This window comes from Manis javanica, chromosome 16 (assembly GCF_040802235.1).
Source record: "Manis javanica isolate MJ-LG chromosome 16, MJ_LKY, whole genome shotgun sequence".
Lineage (NCBI taxonomy): Eukaryota > Metazoa > Chordata > Mammalia > Pholidota > Manidae > Manis > Manis javanica.
Genome location: NC_133171.1, coordinates 27148240 through 27170412, shown reverse-complemented (window position 1 = coordinate 27170412; position 22173 = coordinate 27148240). Strand labels below are relative to the sequence as shown.

At 41.5% G+C, this 22173-nt stretch overlaps 1 protein-coding gene across 6 annotated transcripts in view; it reads left to right on the top strand.

The window, feature by feature from the left end:
- Positions 1-22173, top strand: part of COL19A1 (collagen type XIX alpha 1 chain) — a 286095-nt gene that overhangs the window by 213368 nt on the left and 50554 nt on the right. For 3 of the 6 annotated variants that reach the window (XR_012125983.1, XM_073224018.1, XM_037012591.2), the window contains 16 exons: positions 1869-1931; positions 6216-6251; positions 7140-7175; positions 7272-7325; positions 7993-8046; positions 9921-9974; positions 10613-10702; positions 11441-11485; positions 11595-11672; positions 13200-13235; positions 13342-13395; positions 13499-13552; positions 14907-14948; positions 18417-18521; positions 18604-18657; positions 18922-18975. Coding sequence is in view for 5 of the 6 variants with exons in the window: in XM_073224018.1 (XP_073080119.1) it covers positions 1869-1931; positions 6216-6251; positions 7140-7175; positions 7272-7325; positions 7993-8046; positions 9921-9974; positions 10613-10702; positions 11441-11485; positions 11595-11672; positions 13200-13235; positions 13342-13395; positions 13499-13552; positions 14907-14948; positions 18417-18521; positions 18604-18657; positions 18922-18975 (909 nt within the window). In the remaining variant the exon portion in view is untranslated. The remainder of the gene's footprint in view (positions 1-1868; positions 1932-6215; positions 6252-7139; positions 7176-7271; positions 7326-7992; positions 8047-9920; positions 9975-10612; positions 10703-11440; positions 11486-11594; positions 11673-13199; positions 13236-13341; positions 13396-13498; positions 13553-14906; positions 14949-18416; positions 18522-18603; positions 18658-18921; positions 18976-22173) is intronic. The other 3 variants (XM_073224019.1, XM_073224020.1, XM_073224021.1) reach the window with 3 other exon arrangements.

Here is a 22173-nt window from a genome sequence, read left to right as displayed (position 1 = left end):
TCATGTTTTGCAGATCGGTCTACTAGGCATATTTTTTCCATCACACCTGTGAATTGGGGGTTTTAGCACCTACCAGATGAGTAGAAAGGTCACTCTGAACACCCTAATACTCATACAAGGCCAATTATTTATTTCCTCTTTCAGACCAACAGTAATTTGTCCCTTAAATATATCTACCAATTTCTCCATTTTCTTACTTTGGATAGACTTTCTCTAAAATAAAAATGGCCTCTCTTACCATGTGGTGAGCATAAGACTGATGGTACACTAGATATTTGGATACTATAAGGAGAAATACTTATATTAATAAATCAAGACTAAATTTACAAAAATACATTGCACAAATCTAGGAGACCACTTAACAAAAACATGATCTCATCTATCCATTATATGCAACAACCTCCCTCTTTCTCTAGTCTAAAAATCACAAGGTAGTGAGGAGAATAGAAATGTCAAGTAAGCCAACATTTTTAAATGGTAATGGATTTGTACTTGAAGTACTTTGCCTAGACTGTGGTTTGAGGCTTCAGAATAAACAGGTAAACACATCCACATGAGGGAACAGCTATGGAGATGTTCCTTGCAGCCTTATTTATTAAAGGAAAAAGGTAGAGACCACCTAAATGCCCTTCAGTGGGGCTTGGCTAAGCCCTGGTACATTGCCATTATAAAATACCACCCAGGGGTTAATTGAATGAACTAGACCTATATGTATGAACAGGAATTGATATTAAAAGTGTTGAGTGAAATAAAAGTGACAGAATATATAAGACAAAGCTATTTATGAGACTTGTTTTAAATATTCAAATAATGTTTTGCTTATGATTCCACATATTCAGTAAAAGTGCAAAAATGTGGACTAAAATATAAGTACCAAATTCAAGAGAGTGACTCCCTCTGGGGCAGGAATAGGGAGGGAAACGTAGAAGATTTCTTCTTTGATTATAAATTCTTTTATTTCTTTCATTTCGGGGGCCTGGTACATGGAGGTTTGGTGTATTTGACTTTAGGTTTTCCGTATTTATTTTTTGAAATAAAAAATAGATGACAGCTAAGAATGGTATATGCCCAGAAACGCGATGGTGAGCATGGCTTTGCAAAACTGCTCTTCAAGTTGGGAATATACTCAACATTACGTAACTTCTAGTAGCTACAGTTAATTTAACAAGTGCGTGATATTCAAAGATTTTGGTAAACACTAAAAGTAGGTGAACTGCTGAGACTCCTCTGAAGTCTGATTAATGATATATTTCCTTTCCACAAGTATTATTTCTGTAAGTGCCATTTTCTCAAAATAATCTTTGTATGTCACATAAAAATCCCTCAAACTCTTTGACCAGGACATTTTAGACATGTCTAAGCTGTCGCTGTCACCACATCAACAAAAATGACTTATTTATCCACAGTCAATCATCTAAGTGACAATATAAATGCTGGAAACAGCTGAGAGTCTCATTTCTCCTCCAGCAGCTCACCATTCCTGCTCCCCCAACTGTAGAAAAGAAAGAAGTGTCTGAAATACAATACCTGGGTTATGGCGCCAGTTAAACTATCTGGTGCCTTTAGGACCACAAAAATTCTATTATTGGTACAGCAGGTCAAATGATAATTTTTTCTCCTCTAGATGTTCTTCCCTTGAAAAAGAATTAATTTTTGTTTCATACTGATTTTTTTTGATGCTGTGGATTTCTGAGAGACCTAAAGGCATGGTGAAGTGCTGACCAATGCACTATTATGCAAACAGAGGTGGATGATAGTAGATAAATTATTCTGTGGTTAGAATGAGCACAAGCAGTCGCTGAGTCTGACAGTCACAACAGTGTTCATCTGACCTCATGCAAAATCTCTCTTGTTTCTTTTTTTGAAAGGGTGAAACTGGACAACCAGGATTTCCAGGGCCCATTGGCCCTAAAGGTCAAAAAGGAGAACCTGTAAGTATTTTAGCTTTTAGGTCCGAGGAAGAATATCCAAAAAATAAAACTAAAAATATCTTTCCTAACCCACCCCAATTCTATGCACTCTGCCCCTGCCATGGCAAATAAGAACAGAGCAGATATTTGAACAAGCCCTGTATGTGAAGCACTAAGTCCTTTATGTGTATTAACTTCTTTAATCCATTTTTTAATGAGGTAGGCTGTTATCACCCCATTCTTCAGATGAGGAAACTGAGGCACAGAGAGGTTAAGTAACTTGTCCGAGGTCACCCAGCTAATAATTGTTGGAGCCATGAATCTCACATAGGTAGGCTGATTCTCAAATCCAGGGTTTAAGAATCCCTAAGCTGCACTGTTTAACTAAACATTATAGCTAAAATGAGTAATACATTCAATATATCAAAAGACAGGGGCTAATGTTTCCAAAAAATTAGAAACATGTATCTATCTGCTCAAATAACTGCTCTCAGGATGCTTTCTAAAGTTATTTTTCCTTCTTGTTTTTTGTAAGATCAAAGTAGCTTCTCAAGCTACTTTTCAATATTACTGAGGCCAATTTCTTTCAAAACTTAATTTTTGGTGGGGGGAGCAACCTACAGTATCATGAACCTAAAGAGGTTACATGAATCCTAGTTACAAAAATAACTAGTTAAAGCTAAAAAACAACAACAACCCTAAAGCAGCTCTTTGGAATCAGCAGGAATCAGACTTCACAAATGTTTAATCTTTGCTGAAAAAAATACTTTTAAAAAATCAGGTTTACCTCTTTCCACGGTGAGCAAGGGACGTGGCCTCACCAGGGGTAATGAATGAAGAGGTCACTGAAATGCCCTCATGCCGAACGGGGACAGTATAATAATAGTAAATATTATAAATTTTTCCTGCATTTCAAAAGTAGACGTCTCTAGCAGTGCCCGTGAGTTTTCAGGCAGCTTTAGAACCTGGTGTCACCCGCGTCCCCAAGCCCTCCTGCCTCCAGCCTCAGCCGCAGGAAGGACCGGGGCTCCCCCGCGGGGCGTTTCCAGGAATGTCCGGGGAACCCCTGGGCCCCACAAGCCCAGCCCGGCGGGCGCTGCGCCTTCCGTCGGCCGGGGCACCCCTGACGCCCCGCCCTCGGTGGCGCCTCTCGCCATCTCTTAATTGCTTCGTTATGTCTCCATGTCTCCCCTCCAAGCCTGAGCATGGACCCTCCTCCCTAATTTCCCTGGGACACATGGCGGGCCCAGCAGGGAGGTTTCCTGACATTCTGCTGGGACAGCTGGGGGCTGGAGGGCAGGAAAGAGAGGTTCCACCGGGACAGACGGCGCTTCTGGAACGGGACTGTGCCCGGGATCGCCGGGGGTCCTGGGGACCTTCCGGGAGGCTGACCCTAATTCCGGGGGTCTGGGGGGAGCGAGCGAGGCTGCGCTGCTCGGAAGCTCCCATGTGGCCTCCCTGCTGGTGGCCCGGGGACCACGCTTTGGGTAGCCAGGGCGGCGGGTGTCGCGGCTGCGAGGAGACTCCCTCCGGCTTTCTCTCCTGCCCCCATATGGGGGGCAGCCCGCCTGCCCCGCCGGGACCGCCTTTAGCCCTGCCTGCCTCACCCGGGGGAAGCAAGCTGCTCTTCTCTCAAGTCCTCTCCTTGCCAGTTACTTCTTGATCCTCTGAGTACCCTGCCTCCATTGCTCAGTGGTTCCCCTTCTCTGGGGGGCATACGTTCCATCCATTCCCCAGCGCAGGCCTGAAACCATGCACAGTACCAAACCCTCTATACACTATTTTTTTCCTGTACGTACATAACTACAATAAAAGCTTAATTTAGGCATAGTAAGAGATTAACAACTGATAATAAAATAGAACAATTGTGACAATAGACTGTAATAAAAGGTACGTGAAAGTGGTCTCTTCCTCTCCCTAAGTACCTCACTGCCCTGGAGGCACGCTTCTTGTGGTGATGCGAGAGGAAATGCCCCCACGATGACACGGAGGGAGGCACTGCTGTTGCGCAGGGTCACTGTTGGCCTTCGGGAGATGAGTCAGGAGGAGGCTCATCTGTGGTTGACCCCGGGTAACTGAAACCCCCGGGAGAGAAATGGGGGTGAGGCCGACTGCTGTATGTGTTTGCCTGCCTTCCTCCCCACCCCCCAGCCCCATTTAAAACAAGCAACTTTTACATGATTATGCAGGGCGATTCAGCTCTGTGGTCTCAATCTTTCTATTTCAGAAGAGGATCTGGACTTGACTTTGCCTAATAGCCTGAAGGTCCAAAGAGAAAAATAGTTTTCATCCCAATCTGAATTCTGAACCACCTGTCCTGAGTGGCAGTTTGTCCCCGACTACAGACACTTAGAATATGACTAGATGTATATTGTATCAGGGCCAAAATATAATTCAGAGATCATCTGGTTAAAACCTATGACTTTTTAGATAAAGAGAGGTTCTGAAATGTCAGTGTTTTGACCCAGATAGAAGCCATCAGAGCCAGGACTAAATATCAGGTCTCTAGACAACCAAACCCCTGGTTTGATTTGGTTTTTAAAACAGTTACTTTTCCTCAGTGTGGTTCTAAATAAACAATGACACAGAAAATATGAGATAAGCAGAAATAAGCAGTTCTATCAGCGGTGTGGCCCATTGCTCATCCCTAATTTACACCATCTCCTATCTTAAAAAGCAAATTTAGAATTAAGGCTGAAAGACAAGGATATAAATACAACCTTGTTCTAATGTATAGAAGTTAACCAATGATAAGGGAATTAATCACGTTGGCTAGATAAGGGGCATATTAGTCAGGAAAAGTAACGAATTAACCCTGACATTTCTACGGCTTAACCCAAGAAATGTTATCCCTTGCTTACACAGCATGCCCAGTGTGGTTCCGTTTGGAGGGGTGGGTCCCTCACCTCACTGCACACAGTGGACCGGCTCATCAACCCTGGGGGGCTAAGGAATCTGGAGTCACCGGTAAAGGGAAGTGGGACTCAGGAGACACGAGGGGGTTCTTAGCCCCTCAGCCTGCAAGTAAACGTCTCTCCTGCTCATCCTGTATTGCTAAACCTGGCTGCGTGGACCCATATGAGTGCTAGGCAGCTGCGCAAGACGGGAGAGAAGGTCCGTACCCCACAGTTCCTCGCACATAACGTGTACAGTTTCAATATGAAAGCAGAGGCCCATTCTGTAGCCGCCCTAGTGGCTTGTAAGAGGAGGGCGCCCCCGAGGGGAAGGGGGCTGTATTGTTTACTCTAATGATTCTCCCACTTTCTCTTGACTTTCATAATATGCAAAAGGAAATTTTTAAATATATGGTTTCCATCTTCCTGTCGATTTACTCAATACAAATAATAAACAAACCAAATTACAAATCAAATCAAAAAGGTTGAGCCTCCAAAGCCTGGCATTGAAGTCAGGCTGCCTGGCTTTAAATCCCAAAGGACCTCTTAAGGATTTGTGACCTCGGGGAAATCATTTAACTTCTCTGTGCCTCAGTTTTCTCATATGTAAATGTGTACTAATGGCAGCTACCTAGCGGACACATGAGGATTAACTATATTGATGTATGCAGAGTGATTAGAGCAGTGCTTTATGCAATATAAGAAATCAGTAAAGGCCAACTATTATTGTTTTATCTGCATAACTTTAAATTCTCTAATTTAATAAGTGTTGAGCACCAGAGATGCTATAGAGTCAAGATGATTTATATCCCTACACCCGCCGAGTTTATAGGCAAGATAAACAAGGAAACATAAAGCAGGCAAATGGTATTTTAGGGGAAATAACTCAGTTACTCAGAACCTTCTGGAGTCCCTTTCCTCATTCTTGAAATGGGACAGAATCTTCCTCATTGCGTTGCTGTGAGTAAATGAGGTTATGAACATGTAACTTTAAGAACAGGGGCAAATAAGAGAAAGCCTCTGTGTGTGTGTCTGAGTGTGTATCTTTGTGTGCTTGTGTCTGTGTGTGCCTACGTGTGTCTCTATATGTGTCAGTGTGTATGTGTGTGTGTGTGGTCATCTGTGAACTGTGCAGCAGGAACCTTTAGCGCTGGGCAGCGTTCCAGTTTGTGAGCCACTCGGGAATTAGAATGATGAACTTGTTGTTCATTTGGGACTATGGAAGGTTTTTTTGAATTAGTTCTCATGCGCACCCTTTAAGCTGTACAGGCAGGCTGTGTGCATCCTGATTATTTTAGAGGCTTGTTGCTGACGGAGATCCAAATTTGCTCTGCAGGATTTATCCATATTCTGGTTTGGAGAGTTTAATTCTAAGTGTTTCTAATTGATTCAGTTTTACCCATTTTCCTAGGGGGATCCTTTTACCAAAGGAGAAAAGGGAGATAGAGTAAGTAGATGTTTTCTCTCTCTCTTGGGCTTTCTACTTCATTGATTTCTTTCTCTCTGATTTCTGATATGTTTACTTTAGAGTCTAATAGATTTTATAAAATAAGGTCCCTGAGCATTTTGCTTTTTCTGTGAATTTTGACTCTCTTATTTTGATAAATGAGGACTTTTAAACGTTTGTAAGTTTGATCCTGTGATGACACTTTACCACTTGGCTTGGGTGATGTGTATTTTCTTTAACCCACTACTATTTGTGGTTGGACTTGAATATTTTGAAAGATATCTATTTAGACTATCTAAGATACAAAATTAAGATACAAGATACAGTTTTTTCAGGAGTTCCATTAATGATACAAATTGAATTTATCAAACAGGATGATTCTACCAAAAGGATCAGTGATAAGTCATGGCAAATAAGAAAACAAACTCATTTCAGCCAATATTGTCCTCTCTGGTGTGACCTTCAGTTTTTTCTGTTTCTCTTTTATTAAGTACATGTACCTGATAGTAGAATCGCCATGACGTATCAACTTAAATTCTACCCTTTCTTTCCCGCTCATCTGAAGGTTTAATTCCCTGAGATGGAAGATTCACTAATAAATCATAACAATGTCAGCAAGTGATCGCTAATGAAACATGATGATTACAGTGTCAAAATTGACACTGGGAAAAAAGCTGCTATAAAGAAGAAAGAAAATGACAAACTGTTTATTAGCAATAAGGATTTTAAATCACATTTTAAAGTGAACCTGCCTTGACTTCATCCTGTCTTCCGTAATTTCCTTTTCTATTGTATGTGAATGAGTGGGATACAGATGATTTAGGTATTAGAGGCCCTCACCTGAGCTTGAATGCAAGCTTACATATATGGTGATTATTTTATTTACAGGGAGAAGCTGGGATAATAGGATCACAGGGAATCAAGGTAACCTCCCGACATTCTTCAATTGCACTTCCAACCTAATAAGACTGTGAAAATTAAAGTACCCATTTCACTTTTCTTCCCACCCGTATGTGTTAGGGCGAACCTGGAGATCCTGGTCCCCCTGGCTTAATAGGAGGCCCAGGACTAAAGGTATATAAGAAATATCAGAGATAAATGAAGAAATAACATTGGAGTTAGAGCCATTTCTGTGTAAAACAAGGTGCTCTGGTGTGACACTCATTTTTTTCACAAGTGTTCTCAAGACTCTGTCATGTTTCCATGGCGATTTTCCTTCCATTGGCTGCATTTATCCCACATAGTCACTGTGCCTCTTGGTTCACAATAGGATTTTTTAACTCTTTTTCAGAGCATGTTCACAATAGCATCCCTAAAAGCTTTTACAGTAAACAGTGTGAACTGAATCTATGACCCTGAACTATATACTTAAAGAGAACAAGATTCAGGATTCGATTTTTAGCCAAAATCATGCAGCCCTGAGACGCCGGAGTTCCCCATGTGGGAACCTGCAGGAGGGACCAGCTGTTGGGAGGTGCGGGAGGGATAAATGTGATTTGCTTCTACCCATGGGTAAGGCAGGTACCCACGCCTCACCTGCTGGTGAGAACACACCCATTTAAATGAGAACCTCTTGAAACGATCTTTGTAAGCCCGAAGCACATTTCGGTATAATATGGAAAAGGTAGGGTGGCAGAAAGTCAGTCTTTCTACAGATAAAGGCCACGCCACATTGTACATATATTCAGGAACAATCCATTTATTTAAGCAAAGTTGAAGTATACATCACCTTCTGTTTTAGGGTCAGCAAGGACCTGCAGGCTCTGTGGGACCCAGAGGACCACCAGGAGACACTGTACGTATAGCAGACACAGGTGTCTTTGATATTTGGCAATTAAATTGGGACTGAGTTGTGTCTTAAAGAATGTCAACATCTGTTCATGTGACTGAGTCACACCACATTTTCCAAAGATGTGGGTCATCTCTACCCCTAAAACTGATGGCCACTAGTGTCGGGGGCTGCCAGGAAGCTAATACCTTCATATGTGCAGGTGAGGTCCTTTTGAATATCATCAGCTTAATAAATTGGCCTTTGGAACTACAGTTAACTAAATCATTATTGGGGAGATACTTGTCACTGGCGCACCAACAATAAAGAATTTCGGAAACATCAGAAGAAGTAAGGAAAAAGCATTTCCATCATGCATGACATTTGGTTCAATTCTCCATCCAAAAAAGACACCCCAAAGCTCCTGTTGTTTTCTTCCCAGAGTCTCCTGAAAAGGCAAGTCTTCTGCCTGAAAATAATTCTGTAAATCGGTTGGAGAAAGGTCCTCAGGTTGCATTATAACCCAGCTCTCTCACTAGTTTCTCCCAGTCTCACACACACACACATTGGTCTGGCACTTCCCAGGTGTAATCTGAAACCAGCCCCCGCACACGGAGGGCAGGGAGAGATGGAGAAAGAGGCAGACCGCCCCAGACTGGTAAGAGGCAGGTTTAATATGCAAGTGAACTTACACACAAGGCTTGTCTTGGGCAACTGCAAGACAAGAGATCTCAGTACCCATGCACCAAATCTGAAAAGGTTTCGTAGAATCCTTAACTAGGTTCAGCACATACACTGTCCAGATGGTATCAATACCACATCAATATTTCAAGGCTATGTTCTTCGGCAGCCTCTGGGACCAGGCAAGGCAAGTGAAGCCAGCTTCCAAGGACAGGGGAGGGAATGGGACAAGCCTCCAGGTCCTGGGGTCCAGCTCACAGGTCATGTCTTCTCAAGGATGTTCCCCAACAACACCCACATGCACGCACACACACACACACAATCACACCCTTTAAATGCACTTTTTTCTATCCATTCTGCTTGGTAAGCCTTTTGTCCCAGGGACAAGCTCCCCAGCCTAGCCTTCTGACAACTTGGGAGCTGAGACCATTAGTCTTAACCATCAGTCCTCACTTAAGCAAAACAAGAAAAATTTCTGGACATAAGTTCTTGGAAACCAATCTCTGTCGCACCACGATTCCAGGACCCTCTCCACTGCTATGAGACTCTGTCCTTTTCCCATCCTCTTGGGAACAGCCCATGACCTTTGCTCTCTCCCTGCGCTCCCTGACTCAGCTTCCAGAGGCCGACCTTTCAGCTCATCTGGTCTGCCTGACACTTTGAACACTCAGGGCATGGAGCAAAGTTTTTTGTTGTTCCCCCAAACCACTTGGTGAGCCGTCACAGGTGTCCCTAGTGGAGAGGTCTTACCAAAAAAGAGAAAATGCTTACAAAGAGAGAGGTGCAGCCACAGACACCTGGGAAGTGAGATCAGGTGATAGTAACAGGAGGTAAGAGAGAATAAAATCCGAAGGGGAAGAGCCGCTGTTGGGAAGTCATAGTAAAACTTATTTTCGACTTACCCATTGTCCTCTGAATCATAAGATGCACCGGCCACCCTCCCCGATGCCTTCTTGGAGATGATATGGATGCAGATTTGGTTTAATTCTCCCTTATTTAGCTCTTTCCCATTACATCCACATTATTTCACTTGAAACAACAAGTCACGTGTTTTCTTTAAAGGTTTTCCGTCTCCTAGGCCAAAATCAATCCATCCCTGTACAGTTTATTCAGTTTATTCATTAAAGATCTGTAATCCTGACAAAGATTCACAGACATACTATGATGATAACAGGTGTTCTGATTGCTCTCTCCCCTCCCTTTCATTATGAATTCTCCAGGGATTGCCAGGAGAACACGGCGTCCCCGGGAAACCAGGTGTTAAAGGAGAAAAGGTACGGCTTCCGTCGCACTCACCCGTGTGTTAAGAGCTAGGTGGGGGGAAGAGAAGAGGATCCGAAGGAAGCTAGGGGAGCAGAAAGGCAGGACCAGGCTGCCCGGATGGTGCAGCGGATAGCCGGTCACTGAATTAGGTGTGAATGGTGTGTGTGAAGGGCCTCGTTCTGGCACAGAAACACGATGTGGTAAAAGAAGTGACTTGGAGATGAAGCTCTCGGGACTCAGAAAGGCTGCTTCAGGCTCAGCTACTGCCTCTGGTAAAGACCTAAGAAGTCTCAGTCTCTCTGGTCCTGTTTCTTGGTGTCTACAGGGAAATAGGATATTAACGTTGAACCATTACTGGGGAATAACTTAAAGAAAACACAGAGATCATCTAAAGATCTTTATGAATAGAGGCCTGCTTGTGCATATATTTATATACATACGTCATGATGCATAATGTAACATAACTCACTACAAATCCAAGCACATTTAAGGTGGCTGCAACAGTGCCTGGCGCTGAATGAGTGAATGAGAATGATGACTTCTTATGAGAGTCTTACTGAGATTGAGAAATTGAAACAAGGGAAACTAGCACCTCCACCCCTTTCCCCGTGAGCCTGAGTGATGAAGACCCTTCCCCTATTTTCCTCAGGGAGATCCAGGTGGGATGACAGGCCCTCCTGGGCTGCCAGGTGTGAAAGGTGAGGCTGGTCCTCCAGGGAAAAGCCTGCCAGGGAAGCCGGTAAGTACCTGCCCTTTACTAATACTTATCCTGAAACTCATCACTGAACCGTTGGTATGTTCCCAATATCAGATCACAAGGAAAAGAAATATCCATCTTATTGTTTAGATCAGAGGTCTAATGTCTTTGGAAATTTGATGCAAGCAAAGGGCTCTCTTCTAAGAAAATGCTCCTACACTCACTAGTTCACATACAATTTTGGAAGATTCATAGGCCCTCCCCAAATTTCTGGGAATCTATGGAACCTAGTAAGATACACTAGTTTTAAATGATAAGCCTTCCTAGGACACTATGCTAAAACAGAAGAACTGCCTGAAATTTCCCTTCCAGAAGCCCTACAGGTATGGCCATAGGCAGTCATTTCCAGAAAATGTCCTCATGTCCCAGGCTATTCCCAGGACATAGGAAACTGGACAGCTAGGAAATCTAAATAACCAATATTCCTATGTCACGTACCTTTTTTTTCTTATCCCCCTTGACCTTTATACTAATTAATAATAATAAATAGTTCTCAGGATCAGATGCCTCATTTTAAAGATGAAAACATCTTATCTTTTAAAGTAACTATTACAAAATCTATAACCTAGTGAAATTTGTATTTTCTGTTCTTTATTCTTTTACAGAAAAAGGTTTATTCAAGAAAGATGAAGTGGAGTGAAACACTTTGGTGTCGTGACTTCTAGGATGTTTTTAACCTTTTTAGAAAAATTAATGTCTTCACCTTTCTTTTTCTTTTAGGGATTAGATGGAAATCCTGGAGCACCTGGTCCACGTGGGCCAAAGGTATAAAAATATGATAGATAATTTTAAAAGAATTAATATCTAAAAAAATACAGCCAGAAAATCCATGCCCCTTGAGCCTTGGAACTAACAGTTGCTTCTCAATGCACAGGGCGAAAGAGGACTTGCTGGCGTCCACGGACCCCCTGGTGAGAGAGGCCTCCCAGGGGCAGGAATGCCTGGCCGAACAGTAAGTGGAATGCAATCGAGTTTTTGAAACCCAGTTGATTCCAATACCATGAAAGAAAAATCCAGTGACAAATTTGAGCAGGAAGGAAAGAATAAAATGGTCAAAGGAGGAAGTACAAACACTCATCACAGGTAGAAAATTAATGGGCACTGAGGTGACATCACAGAGAAACACAGAGAAGGTGCCCACTGCCGGCCCAACACCCACTCATTGTACATAGACTGATTCTGGTTAGAAGCAGTTGTTTAATGCTTTACTCCTCTATTTTATAGATTTAAAAATACAAATGAATGTTTGTAAAATTATAAGAATGCCTGATACTAGGTGATCATATATTATGTTTGTTTTTAACTAGAATAAAATATAAGTTAATATTTAAAGTGAATGGAGTACACATAAATGAGATCCCTAAACGATATCTTCAAAAGAAAGAATAGGTGTTTTTCACAGTTAAGACAAGGAATGGGCAGGTTTTTTTACATACTTTAACTATAAGGATAGCCTGATAATTAAGAGCACTTTATGTGTACTTGTTGACTAAATAGTGGTAAGAAAGAAAATTTTTATTTACTGTGAAAAAACGTAAAAGATTCTGGGACAAGAAAAGTGGAAACAAATGCTTACTCTAATGATATTAATTCGGGAAATTGGCCTTGTAGTGAAGTTATCATGAAAGCTAAAAGATGTGAAGAAGGAATGGCTATGTTGTGTGGGTGTTTGATTTTCCAGGACAAGAATATAAAAGACCATTGGAGATGGTAAAAAAAAAAAAAAAGTATATTGGGAAGTTATTAGGTCTGTGAGCAAGGTGGAAGCCAAACAAAACAACAACAATAAAAAATACCTTTACACAGTATAAACAGAAGGGGAGCAAGAAGTAGCTTTGATAATAACAGTGATGCATTTATTTTTAAAAATAGGAAAGGAACCATTACTGAAGTCAGCCGCTGGGAAACCAACTCTTTGCTGGCTTGCCAATTCCTGGTTTAGTGTCCACGCTTAGGTCACAGGCACAGAGCTGGGGTCACTAGGTTCACCAGTAATCCCCCAGCCTCATTTTAGTTACCCCCAATTCCAATTTGCTAAAATAGGAAAGGATAACTGATGGGTGTTTTAGTCCCTACACCTGTGACTGGCTCCAGCAATTTCATCAAAAAGAGAAATGAGGCAGAGAGGGAAGCAGCAAGGAAAGGCGGCCCCGAGCCAGGTGACCCGAGCCCAGCCAGTTGCTGAACAGATGTTAGACGTGGAGTCTGTGCTTTCGTGGAGGGACAGGCCAGATGGTACTCAGGAGACATCCCAGACATCTGAGCGAAACCACACTCATGTTTCTAGCAATGAGCATCTGCCTAAGTGTTTACTGTCCCCAAAAGTCTTGGCTGACTTGGCGGAGCATTTTCAGGGTGTGCATGGTGGCAAGCCCTGTCGCTCCACTAAGGAAATCACAATACTTCGCCCTTAATAACACTTGGGTAACTTACGGACATTCCTGGCAGAATTCTGATAATTGGACCTCATTCTCCTCAGGGCCCCCAAGGACCAGCTGGAGCGCCAGGTATGCAGGTAAGCTACTTAACCAAGTTATTTGGCACAGCAAATCCGGCTTGCTTACTTGGGGGAGATTACTGAAAGCTTGTCCTCGTAAGTGACTCATCTCCCCCTCTCCCAGGGTCCTCGAGGTCTCCCTGGATTGCCAGGAGCTCCGGGCACTCCGGGGACCGAGGTAAGGACCAGTTTTACCTTCTCCTCCCCACATCCCCCACCCCCATTTTAATCTGCACCTGTGCCACTGTGCAAAGACTTGAAGGTGATGCTTCTGTTTTCAGGGACCCCCAGGAAGGGATGGAAAGCCAGGTCTGCCAGGCCCCCCAGGTGACCCGGTATGTCAGAAGACCATTTCTGATTTGTCTGTCTTTAATGCAACCAGAAGCCAAACAGCCTACCAAGCAAATGTGGCTGTCCAGACTAACTGGAAGGCTCAGTGACTGCTTGGTGATTTTGTTTATCCCCCCCATTATTTTGCAGAGGGGAAATAATTAAAGCTGTGTCAGCATCTTTTTATGTGTGGCGAACACTTATTTCCTAAGGGTATAATGCAGCTGTACAATTTTGCCCCTGGCTGATCCTTGGCATATAATGTCTGAATCCCATGGAAAATGGAGTTAAAAATATATAGCCACAATTTCTGTTCTTTCTAATGCTTGTGACTAAATGAATTTCATTTTTCTAAATGAAAGTTTGCAGATAAGTTAGCTACAGTGTGATATATATTCTTTGGTTCTGTGGCTTTAAAAGGCTGAAAAGCTTCAATTACAAAAACTGGCTTGTATAGGCTCTTAAAAAATGGGTTTAGGAACTAAATGTGTGTTCCAAAGTTTGATTTTAGGTTAAACCTTGCTTTGAGCGACAGTGAAATCCCTTTAAATTGCTTCAGACTCTGCAGTTATAATTTGAGAGGCCATATGGTACATGACATTGTACTAAGAGTTCTATATAATAAAACCAAAATCTGGCTTCTCAGTTCTAAACCTCACAAATCTTTCTCCCTCCCACACTGGTTGGGTTTTATAAACTATGTGCAGAGGCATATTTTGGCCTTAATTTAGCTACACCGTGGAGTGAATCATGTGTGCATCATCTGGGAATCTTGTGAAGCATTACCTAGGTTTACAGTGTCTCTTTGACATTTTAAAACATGAGTCCAAAACTCCCCTCAGCATCTATTTGGCCATCCTTTAAGCCACCACAGGCTCTTCTGAACTTCAGTGAGAAAAGACCTTAGGGCAAATCCATCTTGTACTTCTCTTATTTCTCAACAGCCTGATAATTTGCTTGGCAGAGGAATGATTTCCTTTTAATAAATGATTTACCTTTATGTATTATTTAAAACCACTTGCACATTAGGTTGGCAGAAAGGTTACAGTGTCATAAAATCTGAAATTGAGATGCAAAATCAAAACAACGCTATGTGTGTGTTTGTGTGTTCATCACAGTAGAGGAATAATGACTTTCTCAAACATCAGTATGATTCTGTCAGTGCCATGTGTCCATTTCTTGACAGAAACATTATGTTAAGCCAACCATTCTAATAGTGATGTTCTTAGGAGCCCCATGGCAAATCTCAAGCGACATGGTCTTTCAAGGAAAATTATCACATCGTATTATGTGTTTGTGTTGTATTGTGTGCATGTATGTGTACAAATACATGTATTTGTTTTTTCCCCTGAACCACAGATTGCACTTCCTCTCTTGGGAGACATCGGTGTCTTGCTCAAGGTACTCTGTTGCTATGTAAGAAATTATGTGTTAGTTTCTAGGAAAAGTCCGAAAGGAAATCTTTACCAGAAATTGAGTTAATTTTGTAGCCTGAACTAAAATTCAATTTTTAAGTAGCAGAACATCCTTTTAGAAAAATGAACCCATATCTTTGTGAATCCTGTACTGCATATATTAATCCTTCCTCTCTCGTCTTCTCTACCTCCCTCTCATTTTGGGTGTCGAGGAGCTGGGCCGGGAGATGGTAGCTTTGAGATGAGCTGCAGGGAAGGAATAGTGTCCTTAGCTCACCATTGTGAAACCTAATACTTCTCACTGTGTCTGCCCTGGCCAGTCCCAGGAAGAAAACCAGTGGTGTTCAATAAACGGCTAACTTGCAAGGCTGCGTTTTGATGTCATGGGAGTTTACAAAATGAGCTACAAAATTCCAAAGCCACCATTTCCCTAATACCTGTTACTCTACTAAATATAAGCTATCTCTACCTATTATGCATCTCATAGGGAATAAGTCTTGCTACCATTTCTTCTCTAATACTTCCCTGTATTTTATTTGTAAAACAGATGGGAGAGAATGATAATAGGATAGTTACAAGATTGTGTATCCACATGTTTATTTGTGGTATGCTAAGATTAGGTGAACCCAGACTGTTCATTTACTCAAACCTTATGTGTCTTATGTCTATGTATGAATAGACAGTATATATGTGTATACCCATGCATATAAATACACGCACCGTTGGACTATATGTGTGTATATGTGATTTATTTTATATTTCTTGCATATAGCTCAACAGTTTGAGCAGTAACTTACATAGTAGTATACAGGTAGGAATATTTGTTAAATTGAATTCAAAAGACTCAAGAATTCTAGTATATGTATTTGTTAGGTGATTAAAGTTTTGAGACTAGATATATAAATATAAATGTAGATATGAATATAAATATAAAATTATATTAGAGGGACTTTTAAGACCTGCAAAAGCCAACATTTTCTTATAAGTCAGAAAGGAATACTTATGGGTGCTTCAGGAAGAGCTTATATTCACTGAGCTACAATTCTATGCCAAGCAATGTGCTGCCTTACTTATATCGTCTCACTTAATCTTCACAATAATCCCGTGAGCTGAGGCTATGATACTATCTCCAGTCTGTAGATGAGAGACTGAAGTTCCGAGCAGTAAGCAACTTGCGTGGAGTTGCAAAGCTAGTGTGTTATTAACATAGAACACAGGTCCTCCGACATTGTCCTAGGTTCATTTATAAGGGCAGTAGTGTAGGAAATGATCGGACTGTAAGAGTTACACCATCCCAGAATCAGCAGGGTTCTTTAAGGGTCAGAAATGCATGCACTTAAACAGACGTGACTATCCTGAGAGAATATGGTGTGGCTCATGGGGTAGTCGAGAAGCCTGAACAGCTGTGACGAGGAGAGAAGCCAGGCTCCAGGGTCTCAGGGCGGAAGATTGACAGCTTCCCCGGGGCGGCATCCCTGTAGTGTCCCATGTCCACATCCTCTCGCTGAGATCTGAGACGCAGAGGGGCTGCCTGCTGAGAGCTGGGCAGGACACTCGACTGATAGTCCCCAAAAACCATACTCAGTAGAAGGAGGAAGCATGTAGTTCCCCAAAGCAAAGTCTAAAAACAGGGATTTAGATTGGGGATTGGATCTACTAGGCCAACCTAATAATGTAATTTTTAATACTGATCCTGTTACCCAACACGTTAACTCTCTCTCCCTGTCTTGAGTCTTTAGAAAACTTGATCATCCTGCTTTCTGTTATCAAAAATATCTTTAATTAAAGTGTGGCAAGGGACTGACATAATCCCAGGCCCAAATGATATCCCTTCAAGGACCTTCCTGTAGGTTGATCTGTGAGTCAAACCCTCTTTGAACAACACTGTGCATTGGCCAATAACTTATGCATCTTCGTTCTCTCCATAAGAAAATCTTAAGATGTTTTTTCAAGAACCTTAATGAAATCCACTTTCCCTTAGTTTACCATTATGATAACCCTGACCTTGTTTTCTTTAGGTTTCTAATGGGCTCATAATGACTGACAACTTTTTTAATGCTTTGTGAAAACAATCAGTTGAGTAAGCCATTCTAAAATGTTGCTCTATGTTGACATGCCATACGTATTTGTCTACAGATACAATAATTCATTTTCTTCATACTTATTGAAATATGGAAACCTTTTTGGTTCTCTTAGTCCTCAGGCTTCTCTCTCTCTCTCTCTGCATAGTTTTTCAGATTCTTCAGATATCCTAAGCTGCGTTTCTACAATTATATATATGTATTTCTTAATACATATAGTTTGGGATCCATTGCACACACCAGCCGCCTTTTCTGCATCCCAGCTCTAAGAGGCCCCGCCGTGAAGAGTGTGCTCTTTAACCCAGCGTTTTTTAGACAAACTGCCTCAGAACCTTTTCAGTACCACACAAAATTAGCCCTCCAAGGAGCCTATTTTTGGATCAGACTTAGCTGGTATTCCATGGGGCCAAAACGCTGAACTTGAATAGCCATGGGCTTTCAACTAACTTCTCAGCCCCCTTTCCTGTCTACAGCTTCTTCCCTTTGGGGAAAAGGATGGAAGAACAGAGGCTTATATTGTCCCACCCGTCTGTCAACTGTTAAAATTAAACTGTCTCCCCTGTTCAGTGGTCCCTATTCTATGCCTTTCCTGATCATATTCGTATTCTAACAATTTATTTAAAAATGAGCTTTTAGAGAGCTTTTCACACACAGTTTTTCTTCAGCAGTGTGATAAGAAGTTTATCTTGTGAGCTCAGACACTTAAATTCAAGCGTTTCCAGATCAACTAAAGGTTCCAGAGAAGGCAGTGGAAAGGGGATTCTATTAGATTTCCTGTCTGCACTTGGGTTTGAAGTCAAGTCCAAGTCACTCAAGCAATTATTTTTCATATGAGTGCCTCCCCTGACAAATAAAATGTCGGTAAACTGTGTATGGGGTTCTCCAACTAATTTTGTTCTCAAAACAAGAAATCCTTCTTTCTCAGCTTTTCGCCCCTTGCTTTCTTTTTCATGCCTGCTGCTATTGGTCGTATGAGCTCTGTAATCTTCTGGTTATTCCAAACTTTTTTACCACCTCCCTCTTAAAACACGCTGCTAAGCTTTTGAAACTCTGGCTGTGTTCTTGACTGAGGCATCATTTCCTTATTTATTTGGGATTTTCCATTTAAATATCACCATACATGCTTTTTTCTTTTAATCGAAGCTCACCAATATCATCAACAGGTAGCGCTGACTAGTGTCATAACGTAGTTTTTAATCTCACAACGGGTAGTCTTTTCGGGCTGGATAAGCTCAGTGTCTGGGAGTAGTTAGTGCCCTAAGACGCACAGGTTCTCGGAGGAAGGTTCAGACAGGACCTCGAATCTGCTCAAACCTTGCCTGTATAGGCTACTTGGGTGACTCTTTCAGTGACCTTATGTTCATATTCACCAGAACTTCTGTGGCAACTGCCAAGCCAGTGTCCCCGGGCTGAAGAGCAACAAAGGAGAGGAAGGTGGCACTGGCGACCCTGGGAAGCATGATTCCAGCGCCGGGAAGGTGAGGAGGGAGCCGAGGGGTGGCGGCCCCGGGGGGTCACCCGTGGCGCCTCCCTCACGTCGGTCACTGCTCTGTCCTCTAGGGCGACGCGGGGCCGCGGGGCCCTCCGGGAACCCCAGGCAGAGAGGGACCCAAGGTACGCCGTCTCTCCTCCCTCCTCCGGGCTACGTGCGTTCAGTTCAGCGTGAAACAAGGAAATCCATTTTAAAATACACTACTTTTTATAAACATATTCCGGAAAAGTGGTGTAAAAGCCATTTGCAAACGTCATGTATCTGTTGCCTGACTCTGTCCAAATCACATCCCTGAATTGCATGCCCCAAGTGGGAAGGGATCTTGTCGTTGTTCGGAAAGATGACAAAATGACTGAGCGCACTCGCCGAACTTACTGCCTTTTTAGGGAAGCAAAGGAGAGCGCGGCTACCCGGGGATTCCTGGGGACAGAGGCGACGAGGTAAGAGACGCTTCTCCCGTAACGCGGCCCTCCTGTCCATCTTTCTGTGACTCAGCAGAGGAAGAACACTGGTTTTTCTGCAGCTCGTGTGTAGTGCTAGACCAAATTAAAACAAGACTTTAGTGTTTTCCAAAGGTTCACACATTTTAAATAATATATTGATGTTTATTACCGGCGGTCTGGTTTTTGAAACAAGAAAATTAAAGCACAAAGTGAACATGTCAGTTAATATGTTTCTGTTTTCTTGGAGCAGATAACAAGTCCAGTTCTCTCATGGTCAAAACAAGGAGAGAAATATTGAAAAGAAGCCCAGCGTGGCTGGGAGGGGTGGCTTAGTGCTGGAACAACCAGCCTGGGGCTCAGGGCAGCTCCGCTGAACTGCCCTGGGACGCCACTCCAACCCAGTCTCAGGGCCTTTGCTTTGTCAGTGTCTCTGCTCACCTTTCAAACTCTTGGAAGAAAAAATGTAATTAAAAGGATCTGATTGGACTAATTCAGATCCGCTGACATCTAAGGTTCAAAGTCAAATGTCTTTTGAGGCAATGGTATAATTTTCTGACTTTAAGCCATGGCGATGCCCAGGATAGAGTTCTTTTCTGCATAATTCACATTAACTCTTAGAAAAACCAATTAGGATGATGAACTGTTGTTAGTTTAAACAGTTTTGATAAGTGAAAGTAAGTAAGCCATCTGGCATATATTAACCTTGATGTTAGGGCAGGAAATCGTAACAGTATAAAGGGGATCTACCCTTTGAGTGGGCGTTATATTGAAATAGTACGTTACAAATTACCATCATGTTATTGTTTTTAATATTGATTCTATTCTAGAAAATTGTGCGGATTGGCTTGGTGTTTTTCCAAGTTAAAAATTCAACAAAGAGATATGACATTTATTTTTATCCATAAATTAAACAGTTAAGGTATTTTATTTTCAAAATAAGTTATTGAGCTTTGCTTCTTCTTGCTCCACAGAAAGTTTCACTCAAGTTCAAGTACAATATCTGATTTTATAGTCTAATAGCTTTTAAGGGCCTCAATTCAAGAAGTAGGCTTTAAAAGCAATTGAGAAGGTAATAACAAAAGATCAGGAAATTGGAATTCAGGTGTTTTATAAGTGACTCCAAGTTAAATTTATTGGAAGTAAGTTTTTATTGATCCTGCAGGACATCTTACCCTCCTGGTGAACTGAAGCCTACAGTTACTGTTGCCCCAGGATTTCTTGGTGCTCTTTCTGAAGTAGGGAGTCTCTCCGTATCCATGGAGATACATTCTAAGACCCCCGGTGGATACCTGAAACTGAGGATAGTACCAAAACAAACCATATAGATACTGTGTTTCTTTCTATTCATACATACCTATAATAAAGTTTAATTTGTAAATTAGACACAGTAAGAGATTAACAAGAATAATTGAATAGAACAATGACAACAAATTGTTATAAAAGTTATGTGAATATGGTCTCTCTTTCTCTTTCTCAAAATATCTTATTGGACTGTCCTCACTGTTCTTGTGATGACATGAGATGATAAGATGCCTGTGTGATGAGATGACATGAGGTGAATGACGCAGGCATGGTGACCGAGCTGTAGGTGACTGCTGACCTCCTGACATGTCAGAAGGAGGGTCAGCTGCCTCAGACTGCTGTGGACCATGGCTAACTGAAACCACAAGGGTTAAACCACAGATAAGGGGGGAACACTGTACACCTTACCAATTCTTTCACACTGTATACACAAAATTTTGCATAAGATCCTTATTATATGGGGAATTCCAGCAAGTTCAGAAGGAGATTCTCTTCAGTTACTTGAATAATGTGAATAAACCTGAAGTAATACACTAGCTCAGTTAGGTCTTTCGAGGGGGTCACATGGAGGTGGATGTCATCTTGATTTCTACTAGGACTCAGAGGCTACCTGAAATTATAATTTATTGATTTGAATAAATGAAACTTTGACTAAGAACATATTCCCAACTGGCCAATAAACTCTGTATTTTAATATATACATAATATCTAATCATACAAAATCTCAAATGTCCTACTCTTAGTGGAAATGATATAGAGGGACATCCCATCTCTTTGAGGACTTCTAAAAACTATGTCCTCAGTTTAATCTATTTGGGAACTAAGAGGAACTACCTGTTCATTATGCTTAGAAAAGTGAAATCTTCTACATTTTTTGTAACTGTTTCACACTCAACAAAGCAACTTATAAGACACTGAACAAGATTCACCTGTCATAGAGTGAATTCTTGCTTGGAATGCAGGTCTTCCTTTATCATTTCAGGAAAATAATTGATAAATAGGACATGAAAAAAAACTGTGAGCCATAAATTATAACAATGAAAAAATAAATATTCTTGATAGCAACTGAGCTAGGGCTTTCAAATCAAAATATGAGACCAGGGAAAAACTTAAGTCTGGTGATCCCTGAGTGTCTATGCAATAAATTTTAATTTGTATTTTAGTTTGGCACTATATGCTAAATTGCCTGCTCTGCTCTTTAATATGTATGTCTTCTTTAATGACCAGCTTGTCTTCTAAAATTATCTTACTGCCCTTTATGCAACCATAGTAACTTTTACACTTACTACAAAACTTCAGCTTCTTCAGAGAAAGACTGCTGAGAGTGATATTTTTTTATTTATAGACTGAGGTTTATTTTAAAGTTTAATGTGGTTATCAAAGGTTAAAGAGTCCCAAGCTTATAAATTAGACTACCTAAAGACTCACTCAGCATTCTTTAGACTGATTCAGTGTTGGAGACTAAAAGTAGCAAAAAAAAAGAAAAAAGTATGTATACGTGTATCTTACACATGTACATACAGAGAGAATTTTATGGAAATGTGGGTGTTCAGAAATAAAGCAGTTTGTGGGATCACAATTGTAATCTACAGTCATTTAGAGGTGCTATTCCCGAAGGAAATTTATTTTCTTTACACTTATAAACCACGAACATGTTAAGGGTGAGGAAATAAAAAGACTCAATGCAATAGGATGTGCACTGTCCACATGTATGCATATGTGCTTTCACACAATGCACACACAGCACTGCCAATGAGGATGTTGTCTTGAAGAAATAATACATCCCCATTCCTTAACACCAGCATACTAAAATTTTACCCAAGACCTATTACATGAGGAATTTAGCATATTCAAGATTCTTTTCAGTGTTTCTTCATATTATGTCACATGAAA